General features: G+C 40.2%; 1 protein-coding gene across 4 annotated transcripts in view; it reads right to left on the reverse strand.

Annotated features, from left to right (window-relative positions):
• gabrb2a (gamma-aminobutyric acid type A receptor subunit beta2a) overlaps positions 1-27,862 on the reverse strand; it is a 239,094-nt gene that overhangs the window by 111,881 nt on the left and 99,351 nt on the right. For all 4 annotated transcript variants that reach the window (XM_048603699.1, XM_048603701.1, XM_048603698.1 and 1 more), the window contains exon 4: positions 9,564-9,784. In XM_048603699.1, coding sequence (XP_048459656.1) covers positions 9,564-9,784 — 221 coding nt within the window. The remainder of the gene's footprint in view (positions 1-9,563; positions 9,785-27,862) is intronic.

Genomic DNA, 27,862 nt, shown 5'->3' on the forward strand with positions numbered 1-27,862 from the left:
GGGACAAGCTGGGCTGGTTTTGGGATGCGGTAGGGGGAGGGGAGATTTTGAAGCTTGTGAAGTCCACATTGATACCACTGGGCTGCAGGGTTCCCAAGCGGAATATGAGGTGCTGTTCCTGCAACCTTTGGGTAGCATCGTTGTGGCACTGCAGGACGCCCAGGATGGACATGTCGTCTGAGGAATGGGAGGTGGAGTTGAAATGGTTTGCGACTGGGAGGTGCATTGTTTAGTGCAAACCAAGCGTAGGTGTTCCGCAAAGCAGTCCCCAAGCCTCCACTTGGTTTCCCTGATGTAGAGGAGGCCACAACGGGAACAGCGGATACAGTATACCACATTAGCAGATGTGCAGGTGAACATCTGCTTGATGTGGAAAGTCTTCTTGGGGCCTGGGATGGGGGTGAGGGGGGAGGTGTAGGGGCAGGTGTAGCATTTCCTGCGGTTGCTTACCTGCTTTCTGGAGGGATCACTCTCTCCGGGAATCCCTTGTCCGCTCCACACTCCCCTCCAGCCCCCACTACAACCAGCACTTTTCCCTGCAACCACAGGAAGTGCTACACCTGCCCCTACACCTCCCCCCTCACCCCCATCCCAGGCCCCAAGAAGACTTTCCACATTAAGCGGATGCTCACCTGCACATCTGCTAATGTGGTATACAGTATCCGCTGTTCCCGTTGTGGCCTCCTCTATATCGGGGAAACCAAGTGGAGGCTTGGGGACCGCTTTGCGGAACACCTACGCTCAGTTCATACTAAACAACTGCACTTCCCAGTCGCAAACCATTTCAACTCCCCCTCCCATTCCTCAGATGACATGTCCATCCTGGGCCTCCTGCAGTGCCACAATGATGCTACCCGAAGGTTGCAGGAACAGCACCTCATATTCCGCTTGGGAACCCTGCAGCCCAATGGTATCAATGTGGATTTCACGAGCTTCATAATCTCCCCTCCCCCTACCGCATCCCAAAACCAGCCCAGCTTGTCCCCGCCTCCCTAACCAGTCCTTCCTCCCACCTATCCCCTCCTCCCACCTCAAGCCCCAACCCCATCTCCTACCTACTAGCCTCATCCCACCCCCTTGCCCTGTCTGTCCTCCCTGGACTGACCTATCCCCTCCCTAACTACCCCCCTACACTCACCTTTACTGACTCCATCCCTGCCTCTTTGACCTCTCTGTCTCCTCTCCACCTATTTTCTCCTCCATCCATCTTCTATCCGCCTCCCCCTCTCTCCCTATTTATTTCAGAACTCCCTTCCCCTCCCCCGTTTCTGAAGAAGGGTCTCGGCCCGGAAACATCAGCCTTCCTGCTCCTCTGATGCTGCTTGGCCTGCTGTGTGCATCCAGCTCTACACCTTGTTATACCAAATTTACGATAGCCTGTTCCCTAGTTGGGTCCTCAACATATAGGTCTAAAAATAAAATCTTGTATACACTGCAGGAGTTCATCTGCCACAGTATTATTACTAGTGTTGTTTGCCCAGTCTATGTGTAAATTTAGTCCCCATGAATACTTTATACCTTTGTTACATGCATCTTAATTTTTTTAGTGCTTTTCCTTACCTTACATTTGGAGCCCAAAGACAACTCCCATAGATGGTTTTCACCCATCTGTTGCTTCTTAGCTGCATTCGGACTAATTCTCACTAAATTTTCTGCACCAACATCCTTTCTCACTATTGCATTGATTTCATCTTTCATTAACAATTCCATCCCATCTCCTTGCTCTTTTGCTCTGTTCTCGCTAAATACTGAATGTTCAATACCCAGCCTCGATCACCCTGGCATGTTTCTGTAATCACAATCATTTGCACCTGTTGGCAATTATTTGCACTGTTAATGTGTCTACCTCTTTGCAAATGCATCATGCCTTCATGATCGTACTTTTAGACATGCCTTGTTGACAGTCGTATGTCTTTGCTATATCATGGCTATATTTGTTGCTAATCCTAGTTACCTCTGCCTTCTAATTTTGCTTTCTACACTTGTTTTCCATCTTTATTTCCTTAACTCTTGTCTCTCCACTCAGGTTTCCATTCTCCTGCCACTCTAGTTTAAATCCTTTCCCACAGTACAAGTAAATGCCTCTGCCCTGTAATCAGTTCCAGTACTGCTGGGATGCAACTCGTTTAGCATCACACCTTCTCCATAATTGATCCTAATACCTTAGTAATCAAAGTTCCTCCCTCCTACACCATCCCTTCTGTCACGCATTCACTCTATCTTCTCTCCTATTCCTGATCTTATTAGCACATAACATTGAGAGTAATGTTCAGATGACTACCTTTTGAGGTCCTGCCTTTTTAATTTATTTTCTATCTCCCCACATTCTGCTTGCAGGACCTCATCACTCCTTTTTACTGAAGTCATAAATTCCAATATGAGCCATGGTCTCCAGTTATTCTCCCTTACCCTTCAGATACTCCTGCAAGTACTCAGTGATATTTCTCATAGAATCCCTACAGTGTGGAAACTGGCCCTTCACCAACAAGTCCACACTGACCCTTGGAGCATTCCACCCAGACCCGTTCCCCTATAACCCACACAAGCCACACAAGCCACGCATCCCTGAACACTACAGGCAATTTAGCATTGCCAATCCACTTAGCCTGCACATCTCTGCACTGTGGGAGGAAACTGGAGGACCCGGAGGAAGCCCGCACATACAGGGGGAGAATGTGCAAATTCCACACAGTTGCCCGAGGCTGGAATCGAACCCGGGTCCCTGGCACTGTGAGACAGCAGTGCTAACCACTGAGCCACCATGCTGCCTCTGTGACTTTAGTACCAGAAAGGCTACATACCATCTTGGTGTCATGTTTCCAGTTGCAGAAATGTCTATTCCTTTTATAACAAAACCCCTATCATTATTGCTCTTCCACTTTTTTTCTCTCCACCCCTGTGCAGCTAATTCTTTTGTGGTTCTCTACATTCCCGAGAACCCATCTTCCTCAGTAGGTTCGAAATGGAAAATCTGTCAGACAGGGAGAAGGATCTCTTGCACTACCTGCTTGGTGCTACTACTCTGCCTGGCAGTCCCGCATTCTCTTTCTGCATGCGCACCCTTTACATATATCTGACTATCTCTCTACATGTGCTATTCACAAATATCTCAGCCTCTGCGCATACCAAAATGACTTCAACTGCCAATCCAGATCCGAAATGTGGATTTTCAAAGGCTGTAGTTGCAGACACTTCGTGCAAACTAAAAGTGCCCGAGTGCACACATTTCACAGGAGTAGCATTCTACCTGGCCAAACTACCCCACCAAGGCTTAATCTTATTACTCTGTTTACTTCCTGTAGTTTAATGAATATTAAATATGTAAAGTGTATAGCTTATACTTTAAACACTTTCAACCTAAAGACCAATTTCTACTTTAAAAACTGGCCAGTAGAAGAATTCACCTGGTCTTAGCTACTAAGGCTGCCACTTGTATTGGATTCCGGTTCCAAAGAATAAACTTTTATTTTCCCTATGATATTACTTTTGAATACTATCAAACTTTACTTCTCTTGTGCAGCTATTCAGCTCCCAATTTCCTTGAGACTGAAGGTAAAGACAGAAAAGGAAAAAAAAATCTCATCCCCCAGTTTCCACTTTTACTAAACTCTCAGCCTTACCATACTGTACCAGAGTACCAGTGATGGGTATTTACACTAGCGGCTTTCAGATCACAGTCCTACCAGACAGTTAGTAAAACAAGTTAACCCAGTTACTAAATTTGTTTATAAGACTTGCTCTGCTTCTACGGCCTTGATTTGCTTAATTAGACCTGCCTGAAGACTCGAAGAGACCTTAGTCCTAAAACAGCAACTTAAGTTAAAAAAACTAAATTGTAGGCAAGGAGTCCTAGGTTTTATACAAGGTTAACCCTCAAAATTTACAACTCCTACATTCATTTTCACCAAATTCCAGCCTTGCTACTCTGCACGATAGCATTAGGAACATTTTTAACCATAGAAAAAGAGAATGCTGATTGGTTCACATGTGAAATCTGATTAGTCGAAACATTGTCAATGGAATTGCATCAGTTTGATGATGGCTTACAGATAACTGCTAAACCATGTTTAAACCTAAACCAAGCAGGTTGACTCTGATTGGTCAAAGGATTACGATGAGTACTGAACTGAACCAGATAACGGTTATTTATATTTTGTTAGGTTGAAAAAGGCTTATTCAGTGTCTGTTTAATGCTTTGTGTGTAGACCATACATCCCAAATACTGACAAAATGTATTAAACAGACTAAATGGTGTATAAACTAAATAGTGGGGAAGTCGTGGGTGGGGGGTTCAGTTGCATGGAAAATTATCAAATCAAAGGTAAGGAAGAATGTAGGATTGCAGGTTAGTAATGGGGTTGATTGCTACCAGAAAATAAAAGGAAGGGACAGAATGTGTGAATGTCAGATTGTACCAAGGATCCATAAAAGTGTTGGGGAACTCAATAACAGAACAAACTTAAAGGCTTTGTATCTTCATACACAAAGCATTCGGAATCAGGTTGATGAATCAATGTCATTAATCAAGGTACATGAATCTGATCTCATAGCCATTATGATCAAATATGGGATCTTAACATTCAGGGGTGTTTGACCTTTCAGAGAGACAGGATGGATGGAAAAGTGGTGGGGTAGCACCGCTAATAAGAAATGAAATGAGGGCAGTTGAGAGGGCTGATCTAGGCTTGGATGATGTAGAATCTATTTGGCCGATATAAAAAACAGCAAGGCAAAGAAGACATTGGTTGGAGTAGTGTACAGACCCCCAAAAGGTAGCCATTCTATGGGAAAGGCTATAAATCAACAAATAACAGGAGCATGTAAAAAGAGCAAAGCAATAGTTATGGGTAACTTTAATCCTCTCGTTGATTGGGTTAATCAAATTGGAAAGGGTAGCCACAGCTACAAATTCATAGACTGCATTAGTGATATGGCTCTAGGAAACTATGTCATGGAGCCAGCCAGGGAACAGGCTATCTTGGATCTGATAATAGACAATGAGGCAAGCTTAATAAATAACCTCCAAGTAAAAGATCCCCCAGGAAGTAATGATTATAACATGATAGAATTTAATATTCAGTTCGAGACTGAGAGATTTTCATCAGAAACAACTGTTTAAGTTTAAAAAAAATTAAAATGAAATATGGATAGTGCTAGCTAAAGTAAATTGGGCAGATGAACATAAATGACTGTGAACAAGGAATGGCAGTCATTTAAGGGGGCAATTCATGACTCTCACTAAAAGTACATCCCAGTAAGGAGGTGTGATTCTAAGAAGGGGAAACCAGCCATAGCTAACCAAGGAAGTCAAGAAGACTATTAAATTGAAAGAGAAAACATGAGGAGACCAAAGTCCATGTTAGGTCGGAAGAGTGGGATAAATTCAGAATTCAGCAAAGGAGGACTATGAAAAGAGTAAAGACAGAAAATAACCTACAAGGGCAAACTAGTGAGGAATATGTGATCTGACAATAAGAGCTTTTTTAAATATATAAAAAGGAAGAGAGAGGTCAAAGTGAACAGTTGTCCAAGCACATTTCTCTCTGATGACGGTAATTGTTTTAAGTTCATCTCTCCCTAATAATCTTTTATTTCTAATTATATTTTGGGGTTTTTTTGAAGTGTGCTGCAGTGAAGACAGACACAAAATACAGGTTTAAAACCCCCTTTGTTATCCATGATCAATTCCTGTACTCACTCTTAAGTCTAACACTAGTTTTAATTACTCTTTTCTTTTTCAAGTAGTTGTGGTAACTCCTATTTTATATTACTAGCTAGTTTTCTTTCATGCTTTGCCTCTTTATTCTCTTTTTAGTGATTCTTAAGCTGGTTCTTAATATCTGACCAGTCCCCTGACCTACTATTAACCTCTGCAGATTTGTAGTATTTATTTCAATTTGATACTGTCTTTAAGTTCCTTATCTAAATAAGAATTGGTACATTCTTCCCAAAGCCTTTTTTTTTTTTAAACTTAGCAGGATAAATCTTTGGAGAGTTCTTAAAATTTCCCTAAAATTCTACCAGTACAACTCTACTGACCTGATTTCCCAGTACAGCTGAACTAGCTCTGCCCCATGCCCTCATAGTTACCTTTATTTACATTTAACTCATGATTTGTGGACCTACAATTCTCTTACAAACTGAACATGACAGAATTTCATGTCATCTTCATTATCACCTTTAATCTCTTTTATGATGATGTTAATGATTTATCATATCTCATTACACATCACCAAATCCAGCATAGCCTTGGTTGACTGAAGAATAAACTGTTGTAAGAATTTGTTCCAAGAACACTCACTTAACTCAGTTGCTAAGTGTCCTTGCCCACCTGATTCTCCCAATGGACATGTAGGTTAAAGGTCACCCATGATTATTGTAGCACATTTCTTCTGCCCCACTTATATTTTCCTGTATTCTCTATCCTGCAGTATAACCGCTGTAGGGGGCTACAGACTTCACCCTCAAGTGACCTCTTACCTATTTCTTATCTCTCCCCAGACTGATTCTATATCTTAGTCATTAAGTTAAGGTCATCTCTCAGCACTGATCTTTTACGATTCCTAACAAAAAGACCTGCCACACTACCTTTTCTTGGCTTCCTGTCATTTTGATATGTCAAATATTCTTCAATATTTAGGTCCCAGCATCAGTCATGCTTCAACCATGTTTCTGCAATGCCAATCAGAACATACATATTTTCCAGTATCTGTGCTAACAATTCAACCCTTATTACAAATACTCCATGCAGTCAGAGGCAGTGCATTAAATTCTGTCTTTTTGACCAATGTCTCTGGCTTTACTAGCTATGAACTCTTACATTAGTATATTCTGTTTCCTCCCATTGCACTTGGGTAATCATTACCCATATCGCTGCCCTGCCCTTTGTTGTTTCCCTTTACCGTATCGCCTCTCACTTGATCCCCTCTCACCACTATTAAGTTTAAAATCCCCTTTATCACCCTTGTATGATTCATCAAAACACCGTTCCCAGCATGGTTGGGGTGTAGGTTGTCCCAACAGCACAGTTCCCATTTCAACCACACAATTCCTTGAGCCATGCATTCATCTCTTTAATCTCATTTATCCCATGCTGTTCGCTCATGACGTGGGTAGTAATCCAGAGATTATGACATTTGAGACTCTGCTTTGAATTTAGCCTGTAGCTGTTCTACCTTAACAGAATCTCTTTCTGTATTCTACATATATTTTTGGTACCAAGCCAGTTCCCTGTGATCGCACTTTTTAGGCATGATTGTGACTGGAATGCTTCACAGATTCAAACTCCTGCTGACTCTATGTCCCTTCTCATGCAGCTTTTCCATGCTTGCTCTACTGGAGGCTAACAAAGTTTGATAAAGAAGGCCATGCCCTTGCCAAAAGCCCTAAATCACAAAAATACTCACGTCAAACTCTGCCAAAGCTGCATTCTGTGCCAAACTGAACTCCTCTAGACTTGTTTATTTATACTAACTAATATTTAGATGAATTATCTTGTGGTAACAGAACCAGATTAGACCAATTACTTTCCTAACTAATCTCAGCTGTTCTTCAGCAGGGAGCAGGCTTACCCTTCCCAACCCTGGAAGAAACTTTAAAACAGTAAATTTCAATTTACTCATTAAAACCCTACAAAATTTGTCACAAACTGTGCTCTGAGGCATAAACTTGTGTTCAAAGATTCACTAGGCTAATTCCTAGAATGATGATGTTGTCTTGTGAGGAAAGACCTGAGGAGGTCGGGTCTATATTTTAAAGATTGAGATATAATCTTACTGAAATGCATATAATTCTGAGGGGATTGTAAGGCTAGATGCTGAGAGGATGATGGGGAAATCTCAAAATAGGGAATCAAAGTTTCAAAATAAGGATGTTCCATTTAAGACAGAGATAGAAAGGAATCTTTTCTGAGGATCATTAATCTTTGGAATACTGTGATTTTAGTTTTACTTTGAGTTTTAAGCAGTCTTGTGAAGTCCTTGGATAAAGATCATTGTATAGATTACGGATCTCCAGAAGGGAAGGGTGTGATGAAACTAGATTACTGCAGAGTAAAGAGTTAGTGTTAGTTGCAGACCAGAAACATCAGGACAAAAGCCTTACTCTTTGAAGTTGACTACGTTCAGGTGCTTGAATAGCTGCAGGAAAAGGTTTTCTTCAGTTCCAGTCTATAAATTAAAGCCACAAGTGACCTAAACCTATAGAGGCGTTAAAGACAGGGACTCTGGTGTGTGAACTGCACCATTGGTGTTTTTATGAACTATACAATGTGTTTTTCTCAGGTACTGTACCAGAGGTGTGTTCTGAACATTATACAAAAATTGTTTTTTTTCCAAAATATGAGTCATAAATGAGCCAAGGGTGAAGGGTGGGAAATAGCATGTCAAAGGCTGGGTATACTTCAGTAAACAACTCATCTCCATTCTAAACAACATCTATCCACAATCTTCAAGATATGTCAGGGAAAACAACGGAATTCTCTCCTTTTATCTGTACAAGTAAAGCTACAATACAGAGTTTAGCTCATTCAAGGTAAAGTGGTTCAACTGATCAGTACTTCATCCATCACCTTGACATTCGTTCATTCCACTACTGATGCACAGTGGGAACAGTGGTGTCATATACATGATGCACAGCAGGAATTCATCAAGCTTCCTTCAGCCACACTTTCCAAACCTGCAACATCTAACATCCAGTAGGACAAGGGCAGCAGACTTATGGCAACAGCACCACCTCAGGTTACCTTCCAAGCCACACATTATCCGAACTTGGAACTGTATCAACATTCAGCGCTGTGAATGTACCTGCACCAGACATACTGTAGTTGTTGAAGAAAGTGGCTCATCATCACATACTCAAGGGTAGTAAGTGATGGGCAATAAATGTTGGCTTAGTCCGCAACACCAAAATCCCATGAAAAAATTTAAAGATGACTTTTATCATATCAGTCTAATGTTGATTTCTGCCTCAGGATCATGGGTAAAACATCAGTATTCTGCATCAACTAGAAGACCTTGGAATTTGAATTTAATAGAATTAGAAATTACTTGAGTATGCCAAAATTTTTTTTAAACAAAACTCCACAAAAATATTGAGCAGCATAAAGTTCTAAATCATTATCTAAAATAATTTATTTGGTTCTGACAACTCCAGGAATACAGAATTAAGGCCACAATCAGATCAACCATGATGGGCTGAATGGCCTACACCTGCTCCTATTCGTTGTTATGGTAACACAAATGTCAGGTAATAACCATCTCCAGAAGAAAATAATCTAACCCACTTTTCCTTGACATTCATCACCATTGCCATTGCGGGATCACATGCAGGAATACACAAAGATCAACTTAAGGATAGATGATGCAAGTTTCACTTTTAACTGTTATTTGGCCTAAGGTCTGGTATCCTTAATATAGTTTTCATCACCTGGAGTTGTCAAGTTCCATGTTTACAGATGTCTGATTTGGTTAAACTAGATTTGGGAAAGGAAATAATATTCTTGGACTGATTTTATAAAATGGCTTTATATTAGCTTTATAAAATGGAAAGAAACTTGTACTAACCTGAGACCATATAAAACTGTGCCATCTGGGTGCAAGCGGATCATTCGATTCTTTACAGTCACACCATGCACAAAAGACTTTTTATCATTAAGGAAGTATGTGTCAGGAACCCAGAGCTGATCAGCCACTCTGTTGTCCAAGGTGAGATTCAAAGGTATTTCTGAGTAGGATAGCCGTTTGTCCCGCCAAGCTTGCTGGAAGTACATTGTCAAAGTGTAATCCTAAAAAAGTAAATGGTAAGAAATTATGTTTTGCTAATAGTACTAAAATTCTCTTTTATTTGGCACAAATTTCCATATTATTTGCACACATTATAATATCAATGCACAAATTTAATTGATTTTGGTTAAAAATATTAATCTTGCAAAGAATATTCTATGCTCCATGATGAAAGTGGGGTCAACAAATAAGCATTTTTAGGTTCAAAATAATAACATGAGAATAATTCTTTGTTTTTACAAGTATTTCAGTTCCATGAAATAAATGTGTGTTTAATTCTTTTCAATAGTATTGTGCACTTTTTGAATAAAAACACAACAACAGCGTGTGTTGCAATACCCTGAGTATTATCCAAAATTACCCTGGACTTTCTGTTTCAAAATGCCTGTTATACTGGTATAAACTAAACATCTGAGAATAGAAAATATTTGGGAGTTGTTTTTCTGCATCTGAGCTTCTGGTCTGTGGGTCTCGAAGCCAACAGATGTGCCAATTTAAAACAGATACAGCCTTATTACAATGAGGATGCATTCCATTTCTGATATTTGGATGTACCATACTGGATACCATTTCCAAAGGGTGTCCATGCAAAGAGGGCATTCTAGAACATAAAAACGTAAGAAAAAAGGCAAAACACTGCTTTTTGATCCCTTGAGCCTACACTGATGCTTAAAGCGTCAGGTCTGTTCTTCAACCAGACCTTCAATTTCCCTCCCTATCATCAGAAGGAATAAGCTGTGGCAGTAACCGGTTTTAAGATCCATGGAATCAGAGTAGTTACGGCACAGGAGGAGGCTAGTCAGACTATCGCATTTGAGTCAGCACTTTGCATGAGCAACTCAGTTACTCCCAGTCCTCCATCTTTCTCCTTGCTACTGTATTCTTCACTATTCCGTAAATTATTGAATACCCATTTAAAAACCATGATTGAATCAGCTTCTACAATACTTTCAGACAGTGTATTGCATATTTTGTTCACTTTTTGCATAAAAACGTTTTTTCTCACCTCACCTTCGGTTCTTTTCCCATTCACTTTTAATTGGATCTTTAAACTTCTGCCAACTGTGTCCAGACCCCTTATGATTTCAAATATCTATGTCAAATGTACCCTCAAACTTCTTTTCTCTAAGGAGAACAGCCTCAGCTTCACTAATCTATCAACATAACTGAAATCCATAGTTTCTGGAACAATTCTTCTAAATTTTTTCTGTAAGAATTCTTCACTCGTATAGAATACACTCCACTCGACTGGATGAGTGCAGGTCCAACAATACTCAATACTTGACATCATCTACTACATAGCATTCTACTTGATTAGTAGCAGATCCACAAACATTTACTCCTTCCACTACTAATGCTTTAGTCACAGCAATGTGTGCCATCTACAAGATACACTGCAGAAATTCAGAGTCTTCTGACAGCACTTTTTAGAAGGACTGGGGCAGCACTTACATAGGAATACCACTACTTATAAGTTTCCCTCTAAGCCAATCATCATCCACACTAGCCATTCTCTCAGGTCGCTGGGTCAAAATCCTGGTATTCCTGCCTAGCAGCATTGTGTCCTCTTAAAGCAAATGAACTGCAGTGGTTCAAGAAGGCAGCTCACCATCATCTTCTCAAAGGCAAATAGGGATGAGCAATAAATGATGACCCAGTCAGCAATGACTGCATTCCCAAGAATGAATAAATACATATATAAAATCCAGGATCCTCTAAATCTGTCTAATCACCTTCAATGGTGCATATACCTCGGTTTATTCTGTTCTTGCACCCCCTTTAGAATTGTATCCTTTATATTTTCTATTGATTTTTCTCATTCTTCCTACTAAAATGCATAACTTCAACTTTTCTGCAATAAATTTCATCTGCCACATGTCCACCTTCCACCACCTTGTCCACCCCTCAAAGCGTATCACATTCCTCCTCACTGTAGACATTATTTCCAAGTGTTATGTTGTCCACAAATTTTGAAATTGTGCTGTATGCACCCAAATCTAGGTCATCAATGTAGATCAAAGCAGTGGTTTCTAATACTAACTTCTAGGCCATCCCACCTTCTTCCAGTCCAAACAAAACCACTCACAACTACCCTCTGTTTCCTGCCACCAAGTCATAGAGTTATACAGCACAGAAACGGACCCTTCCATCTAACTCGTCCACACCGAGCAGATATCCTGAACTGATCTAGTCCCATTTGCCAACATTTGGCCCATTTCTTCCTTTCATTTGATTGGCTTAAATTTTGCTAACATGTATGGCACTTACTTAAATCTCTTTGTTTTTATTTTCTCTGCTGGTATTTACATTCTCAACCTTTGGGCTAAATGTTCACACTTATTCAGCTTCCAGCATTATAATTGTCATCAAATTATTTATCAATGTGAGACTCCCTATCCAGATGTTGGAAGTACGAGATGAAACACACTGGCAGATTATTAGCAAGGGTTCAGATTTTAAAAGGATACAGGTCCAGCAGACCCAACATCATCGTGAAGATATCAAAATACTTGATTAATCATAATGGTGAATGCATTCATTAAAATATTTAGTGCGTAATGCTTTAAAAGGAATTATGTAAAAGAATACATGTCAAAGTAACCATTAACCAGTATAGCCTGACTTGCAACATCACTAAACCTGGTAACAATCATGATCAACTCGTCTCAAGACTGGGCCAGCAAAGATCCTGATGCAAGAGTGATATATCTACTATTAGAGCAACTGAAGCTGCCATGTGGCCTATGGTGGCAAAGTCAGTGACATCAATTTGAGCTGTAGAGAAAGGTAAGGCTCCAATACTCAATAAGGAAATATGACACAGTAAACATAATGGATGGGATAAAAATTGATATACAAAATATAATACAAAAAAGTTATTCTTAAGAATAGAGGTCACTTTGTCTGAATGGCTTGCATCATATTTTGTCAAATAAAATGGAAGTTGTAATCACAGGGTGGCTTGACATAATCAATCAAACCTCTCTAGATAGGTGGTGCCAGAAAATTGGAAAATGGTAAACATGATGTCATTGTTTACGAAGGGGGTAAGGATATTATTGCATGCACAAGCTCATTAGTTTAACATCTGGTCAGTTTTGGTAAGGATATAGAAACAACAATGATAGATACAAAATGACAGGCACTCGAGGTTTGAATTAATTAAGGAGAATTAGCATGGATCTGTGAAAAAGCAGGTCGTGCTTGACTAAACTGTTTGAATTTTTTCAAGAACAGCAAGGTTCACAAAAGGGAATGTAATAGATATTACTTACATGGGAAACATTTAACAAAGTTGCACATTAAAGACTAAATAGATGAAATTGAGGCTCATCCTCTAGAAATGTCAGACTCAACCTAGACAAAGAATTGTATTCTGAACCGGAAACAGTGGATAAATGATTTAGATACTGGAAAAAATTTCCTGATAGGGATGATATCAAACTACTTCAACAGGACATTGATAAGCTGATGAAAGGAGAAAGTATGTGGAAAATAGAATTAATACAGAGATGTGTGAAGTGATGTATTTTTATGAAGAGATAGGGAGAGACAATATATAGTTAATGGTGAGTGTAGAGATGAGAGACCTGGGGAGAACAGATATTGATAGATTATTGAAGATAGAGAAATATATTCAAAGAGTAGCAAAGTATATGGGATCTTGGGCACTATAAATAGAAGTATTGCGTACAAAAGGAGAAAGGTTGTGGTGAACATCTATAAAGCTCTAGCTCAGCTACAGCTGGAATATTGAATTCAATTCTGTGAAATTCCTTCAGAGGGTACAGAGATTTACCAGAATAGTTTCAAGGATGAAGAAGTTTAGGTAGAAAATTAAATTGGAAATACTGAGTTGTTTTCTTTGGTGCAAAGGAAGTCGATGGGAGATCTGACAGGTGTCCAAGATTATAAAAGTTCAACTAAGGATGATGTGGAGGTGCCGCTGTTGGACTGGGGTGGACAAAGTCAGAAGTCACACGACCCAGGTTATAGCCCGACAGGTTTATTTGGAATTACAAGCTTTTGGAGTGCTGCTCCTTCATCAGGCTCCTGATGAAGGAGCAGCGCTCCGAAAGCTTGTGATTTTTGTCAGATAAGGAAGCATTAATTGATCATACAAAGACTATAGGAACAAAAACAAATGCAATGGTTATTCTTGAATCTTAAAAACAGAAAATGCTGCACATTCTCGGGGTTCAGCAGCATCTGTGGAGAGAGAATCAGATTTAACGTTACAGGTAATGGACTTTTCTTCAGAAGGAAATGTAATCTTTGATTTTGAGTAACAGTCACTGGAGAACTGTTAGGATTAACTTTTTTTTTGTAGAGTGGAAATAACCTAGAACTTGTTGCTTACAAAAGGTGGAAGTAAAGATAATCAATAATTTCAAAATAATACTCAATAGATACTTAAGGAAATTTATGGGATTACAGGAATAGAACTTCTGAATTGTTCTACAGGGAGCTGATTTGGACTCAGTGGGCCAAATAGCAACCTTCTGTATCACAATGACATAATTCCAACAGACTTATTATTTCCACATCCTGACATTGGCAGTGGTGAGTGCTACAGAGTCCTACCCACCTCAGAAGTGCATCTTGTAACACAAGCTCCAATTTGGCATCCATCAGATGTGTGATAGGTACTGAATTTGCCTGTACTTTAATTTCTGCAACTTGAGATATTTCTTTCTTCATTTTACTCTGTTACTTCTTCATCCATTCTCTTTTCAGTCTTGGTAAAAAGGTGTAGAAAAACTGAGATACTTTTGGAACTAGCTTGAAGGACAAGTCATGTAGGACTTGACATGGTAACTTTGTTTCACTCTCCACAGAGAATGCCAGACCTGCTGAGTTTTTCCATTACTTTGCAGGGTTTTTTTGTCCCTTTTTACACAGGATTATGCTCATTAGACTTTGAGCTGAAGTACATTTAGTGTGTTTGCCACATAAACTGCATGACACTAACATAGCATAGTGCCATACAGCAACATGTCTACCCCCTTGAATGATCACTGCTGACAGACATGGCAAGTTAAAATAAAACAAAGAACTGTGGATGCTGGAGATCTAAAGCAAAAACAGAAATTGCTGGCAATACTCAGCAGACTGACAGCAGCTATAGGAAGAAATTTGAGTTAACGTTTCAAGTTTGGTGACTCTTGATCAGGATGGTATGTAAAGATTCTTTGTGGGTTGCCTGCCCATTCTATTGGTCATGGGATGGTATACAGCTGAGTTTGGCTTAAATCAGGAGAAGATAGACAACAGGAAATAAAGCAAGAAATCACGGGCTTCCATAAGTGAATCCTTGAATCCTTACCGTGCATAAGGAGACCATTCAGCCCATCAAGCCTGCACTGACCCTCTGAAGAGCACACCATTCCTGTAACCCTGTTTGGGGTTTTAACCATGGCTAACTCACCTAACTTGCACATCCCTGGACACTATACGGCAATGTTTAGCATGGCCAACTGATCTAGCCCACGCGTCTTTGGACTGTGGGAGAAAACCGGAGCAGCCAGAGGAAACCCATGCAGACACAGGGTGAAAGTGTGGAGTTTATACAGATAGTCACCTAAGGCTGAATTGAACTCAGGTCCCTGACACCGTGAGGCAGCAGTGTTAACCATTATGCTACTGTGCTGCTCATTGTGGAAGAAGCAATGATTTTGCTCAGTAATTGCATTTATTCATTTGTAGTTGAAAATGAAATATTAGTAAAACATTCCATTGGTTACATTTTGTGTATTTTTACTCATAATAGAGCATTTTCTGAAATATGACATGTTTTATAGCTATTTTCTCAGTCATATTATCACCGAATAGGTTGTAAATATATTAAAGTGTACAGTATTAGTTATACTGGTTGCGTTCGGATTGGCATCTCTTTCATTCAGGTTTACTCTTAAATTGTTGTTAAAATTAAGAGCAACTCACTACAAAGATCACAAAGTGTGGAGCTGGAGGAACACAGGCCAGGCAGCAACAGAGGAACAGGAAAGCTGACGTTTCAGGTTGGGACCCTTCTTCTTCTGATAATTTCTTGACAACAATTGTAAAGTGAACATTTTTTTAAAATTCCCTGGTTTTCTTATGATATCTTTCTCAAATAGCTGAGAAATAGGTATAACTTTCCGACGTAAAACAAAGTGTGAAGAAATACTTTCCACTTGCCTTAATACGTATAGCTCCAAAAACGCTGAAGAAGCTCGAGACCATCTAGGACAAACCAGTTTGCTTGATTGACATTGTACATTACCATAGGCAAGCATTATGCATCTCTTTCTAGTTACAATGCAGCTACTTTGACTGTGCTTTCCAAACCCACAATCTCAAGCAACTAGAAGAGGATGGGTGACAGACAAATGTGAACACCACCACCACCTGAAAGTTCCTCTCCAGTCAAATACCAGCCTACTTATCCTACCTATTCATCTTGATAGCTTGAAAATTTTAAACAAATCCCTCCTTAAAATTCTCACTTCCAGGAAACAATCCTCGATTGTTTAATCATTCGTCATAACTTAGCCATAGAACCCAGGTTGCACTCTCAAACATCTACACTGCAAATCCTTCAAACCCAATGTGTCCTTGTTGAGCTGTAATCCCCCAAAGTGTTCACAGAACTCGATGTGGATTAACTGGTGCGTTTTACCATGGCGCCTACTCCATTATATCTAGAGGCCAGGAATACAAAGATCAGCATTCCATTTGCCTTTTTGATTATTTTCTGGACCAGTATATGGCACTTTAATGATTCTATGTATTTGGATCCCCAGTACCTTTGGATTTTTACTGTTTAACTTTTCACAATTTATAATGCACTCTTGTTCTAGTTTTGATCCAAAGATTTTGATATTTTTAATTTTCATATTTGCTTACACTGAAATCCATTTGTGACACACGTAATTTTCCAAAGCAATGGTTCCTGAATTAGTAGAATTTTGGAATATTGTATTTGAGGCATGTACAATTTTCTCACCTAGCACAGTACTGCACAGCAACATATCAGTGCCCTTAACTGTTCAACATTCCCCACTATGACAAGCTGCCTTTTCCTCGGTCTGTGCTAAAAAGTAATAAAAGGGCTAGGGTGAAGCCATGTTTGGCTCGTCCTGGTGTTGCTGCCGCTGCCACTGGCGACAGAGGCCTCTGCCTTCATCCACCACTCTCCAGATTTAAAAGACAAGAAAATGAAGAAAAAAGAAAAGAAAAAGAACTAAAGAAGAAAAAGAAAACAGAACGAGAAACAGGAAGAAAGGCAATGGGATCGGACGAGGCCCAGTCTTAGACCACCTATTCTGCCGCTGTCTTGGGAACAAAAATGTGAGTGAGTGGTAAGAAAGCAAGCTAAGAGCCATAAGATGCATCCTGTGCTGATGTGCGAGATACGTGTATGTCTCATGTATGCAAAGTAAACTGACAGAAATGTGCAAGTCATAGGCGTCCTAGTGCTCAAAAGTGAAGTGTCGAACAGTAGAAATAATGTCCGAGTTGGTCCAAAGCAGGCATAATGATGTGGTGAGGCAGTTGATTTGCCATTGCTGATTTGCATAAATGAAGGTTTGAGGAGGATGGTGGTCTTGGATCATGCAGGGTGGTTTTACTGAAGAAGCAGTTGCAAGGTGGCCAGCACAAGCATTCCATGAGCAGCAGGCACCAATTACCCACTCTGATTAGGAATTTCTGCCATCTAGTTTCATGGTGAATGAATGCAGAATTGAGAGTGGCACATGCGTAAGGCAATTTGAGGCATTAATGAGATGCAAAGATATGGAAATAAGGCAGTCGTTCCTCAGTGATGAGTCTCTGAAATCACCATTTAAGCCTCAGGGGGAGAATCAAGAAAATTCATCTTAACATTGAGAATCAGAGGGTGGAACTTTCCATTGCCTTGACTGACATGGACGATGGCAAGAAAATTGGGAGAATACAGCAGGAATCAACTTGACACCCAATATCAAGAAAAATATGCTGATTTCCCCCCTTTGGTGTAAAAAATTAATTCTGAGTCTCGCTTATGAGCAACTACCTTATTTTCATATATTTGCATCTCATTGTTAGCTAAACTCACATCATTTCTATACAGCTACCAATTCTCCTCTATTTCACACTTGGAGTAAATTGGGAACATTAACTGTAATATCAAAGTGCCAAATGGAAACAGTGGGGCAGGGCCAAGTCATGGTGGATACAGGAACAGTAACATGAAGGATGGGGCCATTTGTAAGTAATAACAAGGCTGACAGCAAGACATTTTAAATGTAATAAGAAGACAGAGGCCAAATTGAATATAGGCCCTTTAGCGTGCGAGGCCTGGAAAATAATAAGATAACCAGGAAACAGCACCAAAGTTGAATAAGTAATTTGCATTGGTCTTCACAAAGAAAATACTACTAATCCAAAAAGTACTTAATAATCAAGGAGTAAGAAGAGGAGAAGAAATGAATATAATAAGTTTCAGTCTCAAAAAAAAATACTAGGAAAGGTAATGGGGCTAAGAAACATTAAGTCTCTTAGACATGATGAGTTGCACCCTAGAATATCAAAAGTAGCTACAGACATACTGGATGCACTGGCAGTGATTTTCAAAGAATCCTTAGATCCTGGAAAACAACTAGAACATTGAACAACAGCTAAAGTAACACATTTATTCAAAAAGAGAAGGAAACAAAAATAATGGTTACTACACTGGCGGTGAGCTTAACAAGTTATTGGAAAAATGTCCAAATCTAATATAAAGTATGTAATATTGGAGCGTTTAAAAATAAATAATGTGATCAAACAGGATTGGCATGGTTTCATGTAGGACAAGTATTAGACGGATAGATGAAGGAGCAAGGTAGCTAGATTTCCAGAAGGTTCTTGATAAGGTAGTTCATGAAATAAGAACCCATCATATTGGAGGTAGCATATTAGTATGGGCAGAAGATTGGCAAACAAATGGAAGACAGAATTGGCATAAAGGAGGAATTTTCAGGATGGCAACCCATAATTAGTGGAATGTGCCATGGGTTAGTGATTTGCCTCAGTTATTCACAATATATATTAGTGACTCTGATGAAAGAATTGAATGCACTAAGCATAGTTTGTAGATGACACAAAAATAAGTGGAAAGGCAAGTGACAATGTCTGCAGAGGGATATAAACAGGTTAAACGAATGGGCAAAACTTTGCAAGTGGAATATAATGTGGGAGAATGTGAGGTTATAGACTTTGACAGGAAGGATAGATGAGTTGAATATTATTTAAATGAAGAAATACTGCATAAAGTTACAACATTGAAAGAATTTGTGGTACTTTTCCATAAATCACAAAAAGGCAGCATGCACATTGAAGAGGTAATAGGGAAGGCAAACGAAATACTGGCCTTTATTTCAAATGGAACAAGTTTAAAAAAAGGGACATTTTGCTAAAAATAGACAAAGCACTAATGTAACAATATTCTGTTATCTGGCATACTATGAAAAATTTTGGCACCCTTATCTATGGTAAAGGAAAATCACATTGGAGGCAGTCCAGAGAAGGTTGACTAGTTTGATCCTGGGTATGGAGGGATTGTCTTAAGAGGAGAAGTTGTGCAGGTTGGGCCTGTACTATAGGGTTTAGCAGAATGAAAGGTGACCAGATTGAAGTATACAAAGTTTTTTTAGGGATTTTGACAGGATAGATGTTGACAGGTGATTTTCCTATGTGGGAGAGTCTAGGAGCAGATGGAATCTCAGAATAAGGGGTTGCTCAATTAAGACAGATGAGGAGGAATTGCTTCTCTCCTACTGTTATGGAATTCCTAACCACAGAGGGCTGTAGAAGCTGTATCGGTATGTATATTCAAGTCGAGACACACAAATTTTGTGTCAGTAGAAGAGTCAAGGGTTCTGGAAAAAACGCAAGAAGGTTGGGTTGAAGATCATCAGAACAGCAACAATCTCACTGGCAGAGCAGACTCAGGCTGAATGGCCTACTTCTATTCCTATGACTTATGGTCTTATGCTCCAAATCAGCTCACACTGTTGTAAACTTTAGTAAAACAAGCCTAGCCTATCCAATGTTTGCTTAAAAAACAACCCGCTCAGTAAAATCTAGTGTCAATCTAGTAAACCTCCTCTGAACTGTCTCCCATGAGTTTACAGCCTTCCTTAATTAAAGAGAACAAAACTGCACACAATAATCAAGATCCAGTCTCACCAATGACCTGTATGAGTGAAACAAAAGGTCATTGCCATTGTGTTGATTTCCTCTCAATACTTAATTTGCTATCATTGTTACTTGCTGTATCTGAATACTACACTTCTGTGACTCATGCACTAGAACACCTAGATTCCTTTGGAATTCTGAAGTTGTTCACCACTGAAATCATAGTCATACAATATAGAAGAGGCCCTTCAGTCCACTGAGTCTGCACTGACAAATACTATTCTAAGTTGATACTGTCCCACTTTCTAACACTTGGCCTATAGCCTTCAAAGTTATGACACTTCAAGTGCTCAACCAAGTACTTTTAAAAAGTTCTGAGGTTTCCTGCCTCAACAATTTTCCTGGGCAGTGCATTTCAGATTCTGACTACCTTAAGTATAAAAAATATTTTCCTCAAATTTCCCCTCACCCTTTCACCTTAAAATTTATGCCCACTTGGTATTATCCCTTCAACGAGGGAGGGGCAATACCAAGTGGGCATAACTGTTTTCTAACAACACTGTTCTATGTCCCTTATGAACCTCAATCAGGTCCCCTCTCACGTCTTCAATGCTCTAAAGAAAATAACCTGAGCTTCTCTAGCCTCTCTTCATAGTTAAACTGCTCCATCCCAGACAACATCCTGGTAAATGTGCTCTTCACCCCTTCCAGTGCAATTACATCCTTCCTACAGTATGGTGTCCAGTAATGCACATAGTACTCCAGCTGTGGTCGAAACAAAATTTTGTACAGCTCCAACATAACCTCCCTGCTCTTAAAACCTATGCCAAAACCAATAAAAGTAAGTGTCCAGAATGCATCCTTAACTACCCTACTAATCTGCCCTACCGCTGCAAGGATCAGTGAACAAGCACCCCAGGATCCCTCTGTTCCTTTGAGCTTTGTAGTAGACTGCCATTCATTGAGTAATCCTTGTCAAGCTACTTCTTCCAGCGTGCATCACCTCTCACTTTTCACGGTTAAATTTCATCTGCCCATCTGACTAAGGATCTATATTCTCCTGTAATCTAACGTGTTCTTCTTCACTGTCAATTACCTAGCCAATGCTCATATCATCCACAAACTTACTTAGCAACCGTCCCATATTTTTTTTCTATATTGTTAATCATAAACAATAAGGGACCCAGCACTGATCTCTATGGAATGCCATTGGACAATGGCCTCCGGTCTCACAATCAGCCTTCTACCAACACCCTCTGTTTCCTATCACTGGATCTAAAATTGGTTCAATGTGCCAAATTACCCTGGATCCCATATGGGGCTTTGTCAAAGGCTTTGCTGAAATCCATATAAACTACATAAATTACTCAACCTCTTTGACATACCTGGTCACCACCTAGGCATGATCTCCCTTTGACAAAGCCATGCTGACCATCCCTGATCAAATCTTGCCTCTCCAAGTGGAGATCAATTCTCTCCTTCAGAACTTTCTCCAATAGTTTTCCTATCATCAATGAGACACTCATTGGTCTATATTTCCCTGATTTATTTCTACTACACTTCTTGAGAAGTAGAACTATATTAGCTATTCTCCAGTTCTCTGACACTTCACCTGTGGCCAGAAGTTTAGTCAAAGCTCCTGTAATTTCAAGGCTGCCTTGGGAGGCAAGGGAGGAATATAACTTAGCCGGGCATTGGGATCTGTCTACTTTTGACCCCACCAAAGCCTCCAATACCTCGTCTCACCCTGTATCAAACTCACAATCCCTCTTCCCATATTCTGTATCTACATCCTCCTTCTCCAAAGTAAAGACAGATGTGAAGTATTTGTTTAACACCTTATCAATGTTCTTCAGCTCCACACACAGATTGTCCCCTTGGTCTTTACTCTTTTCCTGGTTATCATTATTCTCCCAATATACTTAGATTATCTTGGGATTCTCATCTAATTTTACCCATCAGTTTGTTTTTTTTTAAAATGCCCCCCTTAGCTCTTTTCCCTTTTAGCCAGTCCTGAATGTTCTTAGACATCCAGGGTTCTCTAAGCTTCTTGCTCTGACATTTCACTTTAAAGGGAACATGTTGGGCCAATTCCACGTTGAATGCCAGCTCCCCCATTGTTCTGATGTAGATTTATCTGGATGCAACTGTTCTCAGTCTACTTTAGCCTGATCTTCCCTTGTTTCAATAAAATCTGCCTTCTCCCAATCCGTGGATTGCCACCTTGCGGTGGTGGAGAGACTTGAGTGTTCTTTTGATTCTGACAGTGGTGCTGTCAGGAGTTTTTAAGGATGCGTGGAATTGGATTTTCCATCAAGAACAAACTGCTAACGAATTCTTGAAGCTCCCTGCTGGTATCAACAATCCCTTCATGGCATTCCTTGGCAAGCCCAGCAGGCAATGACCATGAGTCCTATGCCCCAACCGTTGATGAGTCCAAAGAAGGCTTCTACTCCACCCTGGATACCGTACTCACCAACATCTCTAAGGAAGATGAAGTAATCCTCCTTGGTGACTTCAACGCTGGAGCTGGAAAGGACTCCAAATTTGGAGAAGTACCTACCATTGGAAAGGAAAAACTGGGGAATTACAAAAAATGGATTTTCTTGCTCACCAAAAGCGCAGAACACTATCTGGTCATCACCAACACACTGTCCACCAAAGAAACAAACTCGAGACTTCTTGCAGCTTCTTCCACGATCAAAGCACTAGCACACAATTGACTATGACATCATTTGAGCCCAAGACCAAAAAAATGTCCTCATTCCCAAAGTGATGACCAGTACAGATGACTGCTGGATAGACCACTGGCTCATCCATTCATTTATGCCTATCAAATATCATTAGAAGCAGGTGAAGATGATGTATGGCTTCAAGAGCCAAGTCAGCTACGATCTTCCAACAATGTCTTCAAAAAAATTTCCAAAGAGTTCATTTTAATGGTGAGGAGGAAGTCAGTAAAGAGTTGTGGACACCCATCATCTCATGAAGAATCCATCAGCACTTCCTGCTTTTTATTCAGATTTCAATATCTGCAATGTTTTGCTTTTAATGTAATATTTTATTTGTCTCAAGTCTTATTTTGAGAAATGCTCCTGTAAAGTAATTGATTGATACATGTATACATACGTAAACCTTGTGGCAGGAAATATGACAGAGTTTATTGTGGGACAAGCAAGTTGTCAGTCTCCTGCCTTTGGCAAATTCTCAATTTTTGAATAGAACGGCAAAGGGAGCTGATATAGGATTTCTAGCTGCCATTAGTAGGATGTTAATTCAGTTAACAATTTTCAATCTAATAAACTAATTAACACTCACTATTGATGAGCCCACTGCAATTCAGTCATGGCTCTGGGATTAAATAGGGGCATGTGCAAGCTAGGAGGCCCTTGAGAGGCTGCAAACAAACCCACTCTACAGTCATGCAGGGACCTTGCATTATACAGGGACTGGCTACTAAAGGTGACTTTTACTTTGCCTCTGAACAGACTCCATTCCCTACCCTGAAGCTCACTCTTGGGCCCTCATCCATTTTTTGGGTGCAATGATGGTTCTGGATCTCTGATGGGTATAATATTGCCAGAAGCTGCCTCTCCTGTTGGCAGTGGTGGCATGATGATCTGTCAAGCTCTGATTAGCTGGCAGCTCTCAATGGGTGAGACATGAGGAAGGCCTATGTTGGCCTCTAAAGTGTCTAAGGAGTACTCGTGTACCTGATACACTTGAGGGTCTGGGGCATTACAATACTGGTTACTAAGGGACAAGGGCCATCAACTGCAACAACGGCGCATGACATCTCATGCAATGCTTTGACTGATGCAGAGCGCAGATTTAGTGCAGAACATTCCTCAACGAGGGACGTGGTGGAGCAAATTACAGGGATGCTGAAGATGTGGTTCCACTACTTGAACAGTTTTGAGCGACCCCTCTAGTTTAGTCTAGACAGTGTGTGCTGTATCATCCTGACTTGCTGTGCTTTGCACAGTTAGACCAAGCAACAGCATGCTGGAATCAGAGGACTTGTTATGACACCAGTCTTCTGAGGAGGACGACATTGGAATGGAGGAACCTTACATTGTCCATGAGAGCTCAGTTGTGTCAAGTGCTACAAGACAGCCAGAAACCCATTAAGTCAATACAGTTTCGGGCCCGAAATGTTGACTCTCCTGCCCTTCTGATGCTGCCTGACCTGCTGTGTTCCTCCAGCTCCACAGTGTATTGATTCTGACTCCAGCAACTGCAGTTCTTGCTATCTCCCAGAAACCCATTGATACCCGCTTCCAATATGAGAGACATAAATAGAAATTGCCGGAAAAGCTCAGCAGGTCTGGCAGCACCTGTGGAAAGAAATCAAATTAACATTTCTGATCAAGTGACCCTTCCTCAGAACCCAGTTTACAGCATCTGATTTAGAGCATCGGCAGTTCTTTCGGTTTTATCCAATATAAGAGAATTGGGTACTATACAATGGTAAACTAACATTTTTTTGGTCATGATGGCCAAAACTGGTTGGGAACTATAAAGTGAATTTCAGGCTCTGCTTCATTTGTTTCCTTTCTTTTTCTAAATAAAAGCTCACAATTGTGCTTGTATTTGTCTGATTGCTTGCCTGCACAAGATATTCCCCTACTGGTCAATGACAAGATACTGGTCCCACAGTAGGCATTGGGGTTGAGCAGAGATGATTTAGAGGTTGATCAGATGGGATGTAGCAAGGGACATGTAAAGTATCTGGCAGGTGGTTAAATAGCAATTAAAGTAAGAGAATGGGGTTTTGTGTGCAAGGGAGTTTCAGCATGCCATCTGTGTGCTGTGAACAGCATAGTCTTGTGGTTGCCATGCCATTAAATTGCTGTGGAGAGTCAACACTAGGTTCCTAATGTCCAGGTGCACAGTGGCACTTCCAAGATGGAACCTGTACAAGGGGGTCTCTGGGCAGATATCCCCTGAATGGCAGGTTATTCTGAAAATGGGCCATGTTAAAATGGAGCAGAAATCAGACATAAAAGATGTCATGGGGCAGGGAATGCAACTAATGGAGCGAGTTTGGTCAGATAAGATGAGAAAACCAATGAGCCTTGCAGCAACAAACCTTCCAACGAACTCTACTGAATTAGCACTTAGCCAAAAAAAGTAAGAATCAACCCAAGGTCTTTGTTGTTACAAATCAAGGGTGGTTTTAAAAAAGACCTAATTCATCCTTCCTCAAATAGGGGCAGGGAGTTGGTTAGATTCTACCAAAGTGGATAATCCTCATATCATACTCCATCTGCCAAATTGTTGCCCATTCATTTAACCTTTGCTACCTTTGTATCATAAGCAAATTTGACTAGAATACACTCAGTGTCTTCATCCAAGCTGTCAACATGGAATATAAATAGTTCAGGCCCCAACATTATGGCACTTCATTTGTTAGTCTGTCAACCTGAGGACGGTCAGACTTGAAAACAAGGATGCAAACTTTCAAATTGTTACACCAGGACCCCTTACTTCTTTTGTCTACTGAAAACCATATTCTTAAATACCACACCCATCGATCATCAAAATGCAAGGGTTCTTTGTCACTAATACTGAAACCATCCATCCGGTTACTTTTGCCACTTCTTATTTTACTAGCCATCTAAGCCAAAGTTCCATAAAGATCCCCTTAACCCGTGCCCTGAATTTACATTTGTATCTAGTTCCTGTTCTGTATTCCATCCAGAATTCAACTTGTTCATGAAGCCTACCTCTTGCTCACTTGAAACTGGTCCTACAATATTGGCTAGCACCCAATTTCTTTTCTTAATCCGCAGAGTAGCTGATATGTGTAATAATTCTCTAGTCAGAGAGGTGCTATCCCTCTGTCCTTTAAATCTGTCGTCACCTTGTTATGATTGCAGTTGATGTTATTACTAAATCTGATCCCAGAGAGGAACTTGGCTTGATGGATTATATTTTGATTTGTTTCGATTTTGATCTTATTGTCCCGTATATTTTACAGGGAGAATACAACAAAATACAGTGAAAAGCTTTCCTTTGTAACCATGAAGCAGCATCATTTTGAATCATTTAAGAATAAGGATGCTCAACTCCTCAATCGCCAGCAAAAAACTGTAATGACCTCGTCAGAAGACAGACACGGGCTACATCCGATAGGATACCCTTCATCGTCCAGTGCTTCCCGCAAGCGGAGAAACTACACCATGTTCTTCACAGTTTTCAACACATTATCGATGATGATGAGCCAAGATCTTCCCCACGCCTCCAGACAACTGCCAAACCTTAAACAGGCCATTGTTCGCAGCAAACTACCCAGCCTTCAGGACAACATCGACCATAATGTCTATGTCCATACAAAGCGTGGTCACCTGTTTGGAATGAGAAATTTAATAAACAAGTGCATGCTGGCCTCAACACTGGTTTCTGCACTTTGAATGTCACTTTAAAGGGGAATGATGAAAATCTAACTTTAGTCATTCAGCATGCCACTGATGTACATGAAAGTGTGCTCCAATGTTGTGTAAGTGAACAATCTTATAATGATACACACAGAGTCCTTTCCATAGGACATTACCAGCACAGTGAGAGACTGATTAACTAGACTTGAATTCGAGTGAGGAGAGCAGCCCACGTAGATAACAGTTTCTTAAGAATGAAACACTAACTTCTACACCTGGTTTATCTTAGATTGCCATGTATGTAATATTAGTCCACAACAAATAGAGTTTAATAGAAGCTTAAATTTGAAAACAATTATTGACTTTGGTCTTGACCAGGCTGTCTTGAACTCAAACTCTTAAATGCCAAGCCACAGGAGGTGGTGAGAACAGTGGGATGCATTGCCTTGAAAATTTTAACAGTCATGAATTTCAAGAAACGCCTGAAATTATTTGGAAAAGAGAATTCAAAAATTACTTCTCCAAAAAAATCATCATCACCGCTTTAAGACCATCTAGCAGCCGAAGAGCCACATAGCTGAACAATTGCTATGAAGGAAGAAACCCTGAACTGAAAACAGAGAAAATCACCAAGACAGCAGTAAGTCAATGAAAGCTTTTTACAGCCAGTAATAAGTGAAATAAACTTTTAAAGAAAAAAGAAAAACTTGAGAGAGCAATAAAAGTGTGCAAGCCACCCAAGAGGATAAATCTGGTTTGATCACCCAGAAAAGTCAAAAGAGGCTAATTACCATATATTCAGAGCAGATTTGATCCCTGAGAAGAAATTCTTGGACAACAGGTCTTAAAAACATAGTTAAGAACTTTAGCAGTTTGTAGCAGCCTCCTAGCTGCTAAAACACACAGATTGCCAACTTGGCCAAACAGCATGGGATGCTGGGTACATTGGCCCAGTGAAACTCTGAAATCACAAAACCCACACACCAGACACAATGCAAACACAGCAGCCAGGTGTTAATGATATTAGCATAATGTAAAAGGCAACATTTACCCTGCACAGACACCCCAAGCAACTTATCCACTAAACAAAGGATGGCCCAGACAAAAGGCACTGGGTCCTGCTATTCAAAGAAACTGACAGTAGCATGCTACCTAATGATTGACTCGTGTTTCAAACTATTAAGTGTATCGTCATTATTGGCCAGAAATATAGAAAGTTCCAGAAAGCCATCTAAAAGGTATAAAAACAGAATTAACCTGCAGATCCCCCTCTTTTGGAACCAGTCTTGGAATCATCTGTGGCCTCTGAGGAGACCAGCATGGTAAGAGGCAGAAACCAGCTGACCATCCAGAGGGAGAGAGGCAGAAAGCAGTTTCACAGACCTAGAGACAGAACGACTGCATAAATTTACGAGACATTCTGGAAATATTGTAACCTTTAGGGAGCAAATACGATTAGGGATAGTATGTTTAGTATTAAAGATTATTGTAGACAACAAGGTGCAGGGCTGGATGAACACAGCAGGCCAAGCAGCATCATAGGAGCAGAGAGGCTGG

This window comes from Rhincodon typus, chromosome 12, assembly GCF_021869965.1.
Source record: "Rhincodon typus isolate 14 chromosome 12, sRhiTyp1.1, whole genome shotgun sequence".
Lineage (NCBI taxonomy): Eukaryota > Metazoa > Chordata > Chondrichthyes > Orectolobiformes > Rhincodontidae > Rhincodon > Rhincodon typus.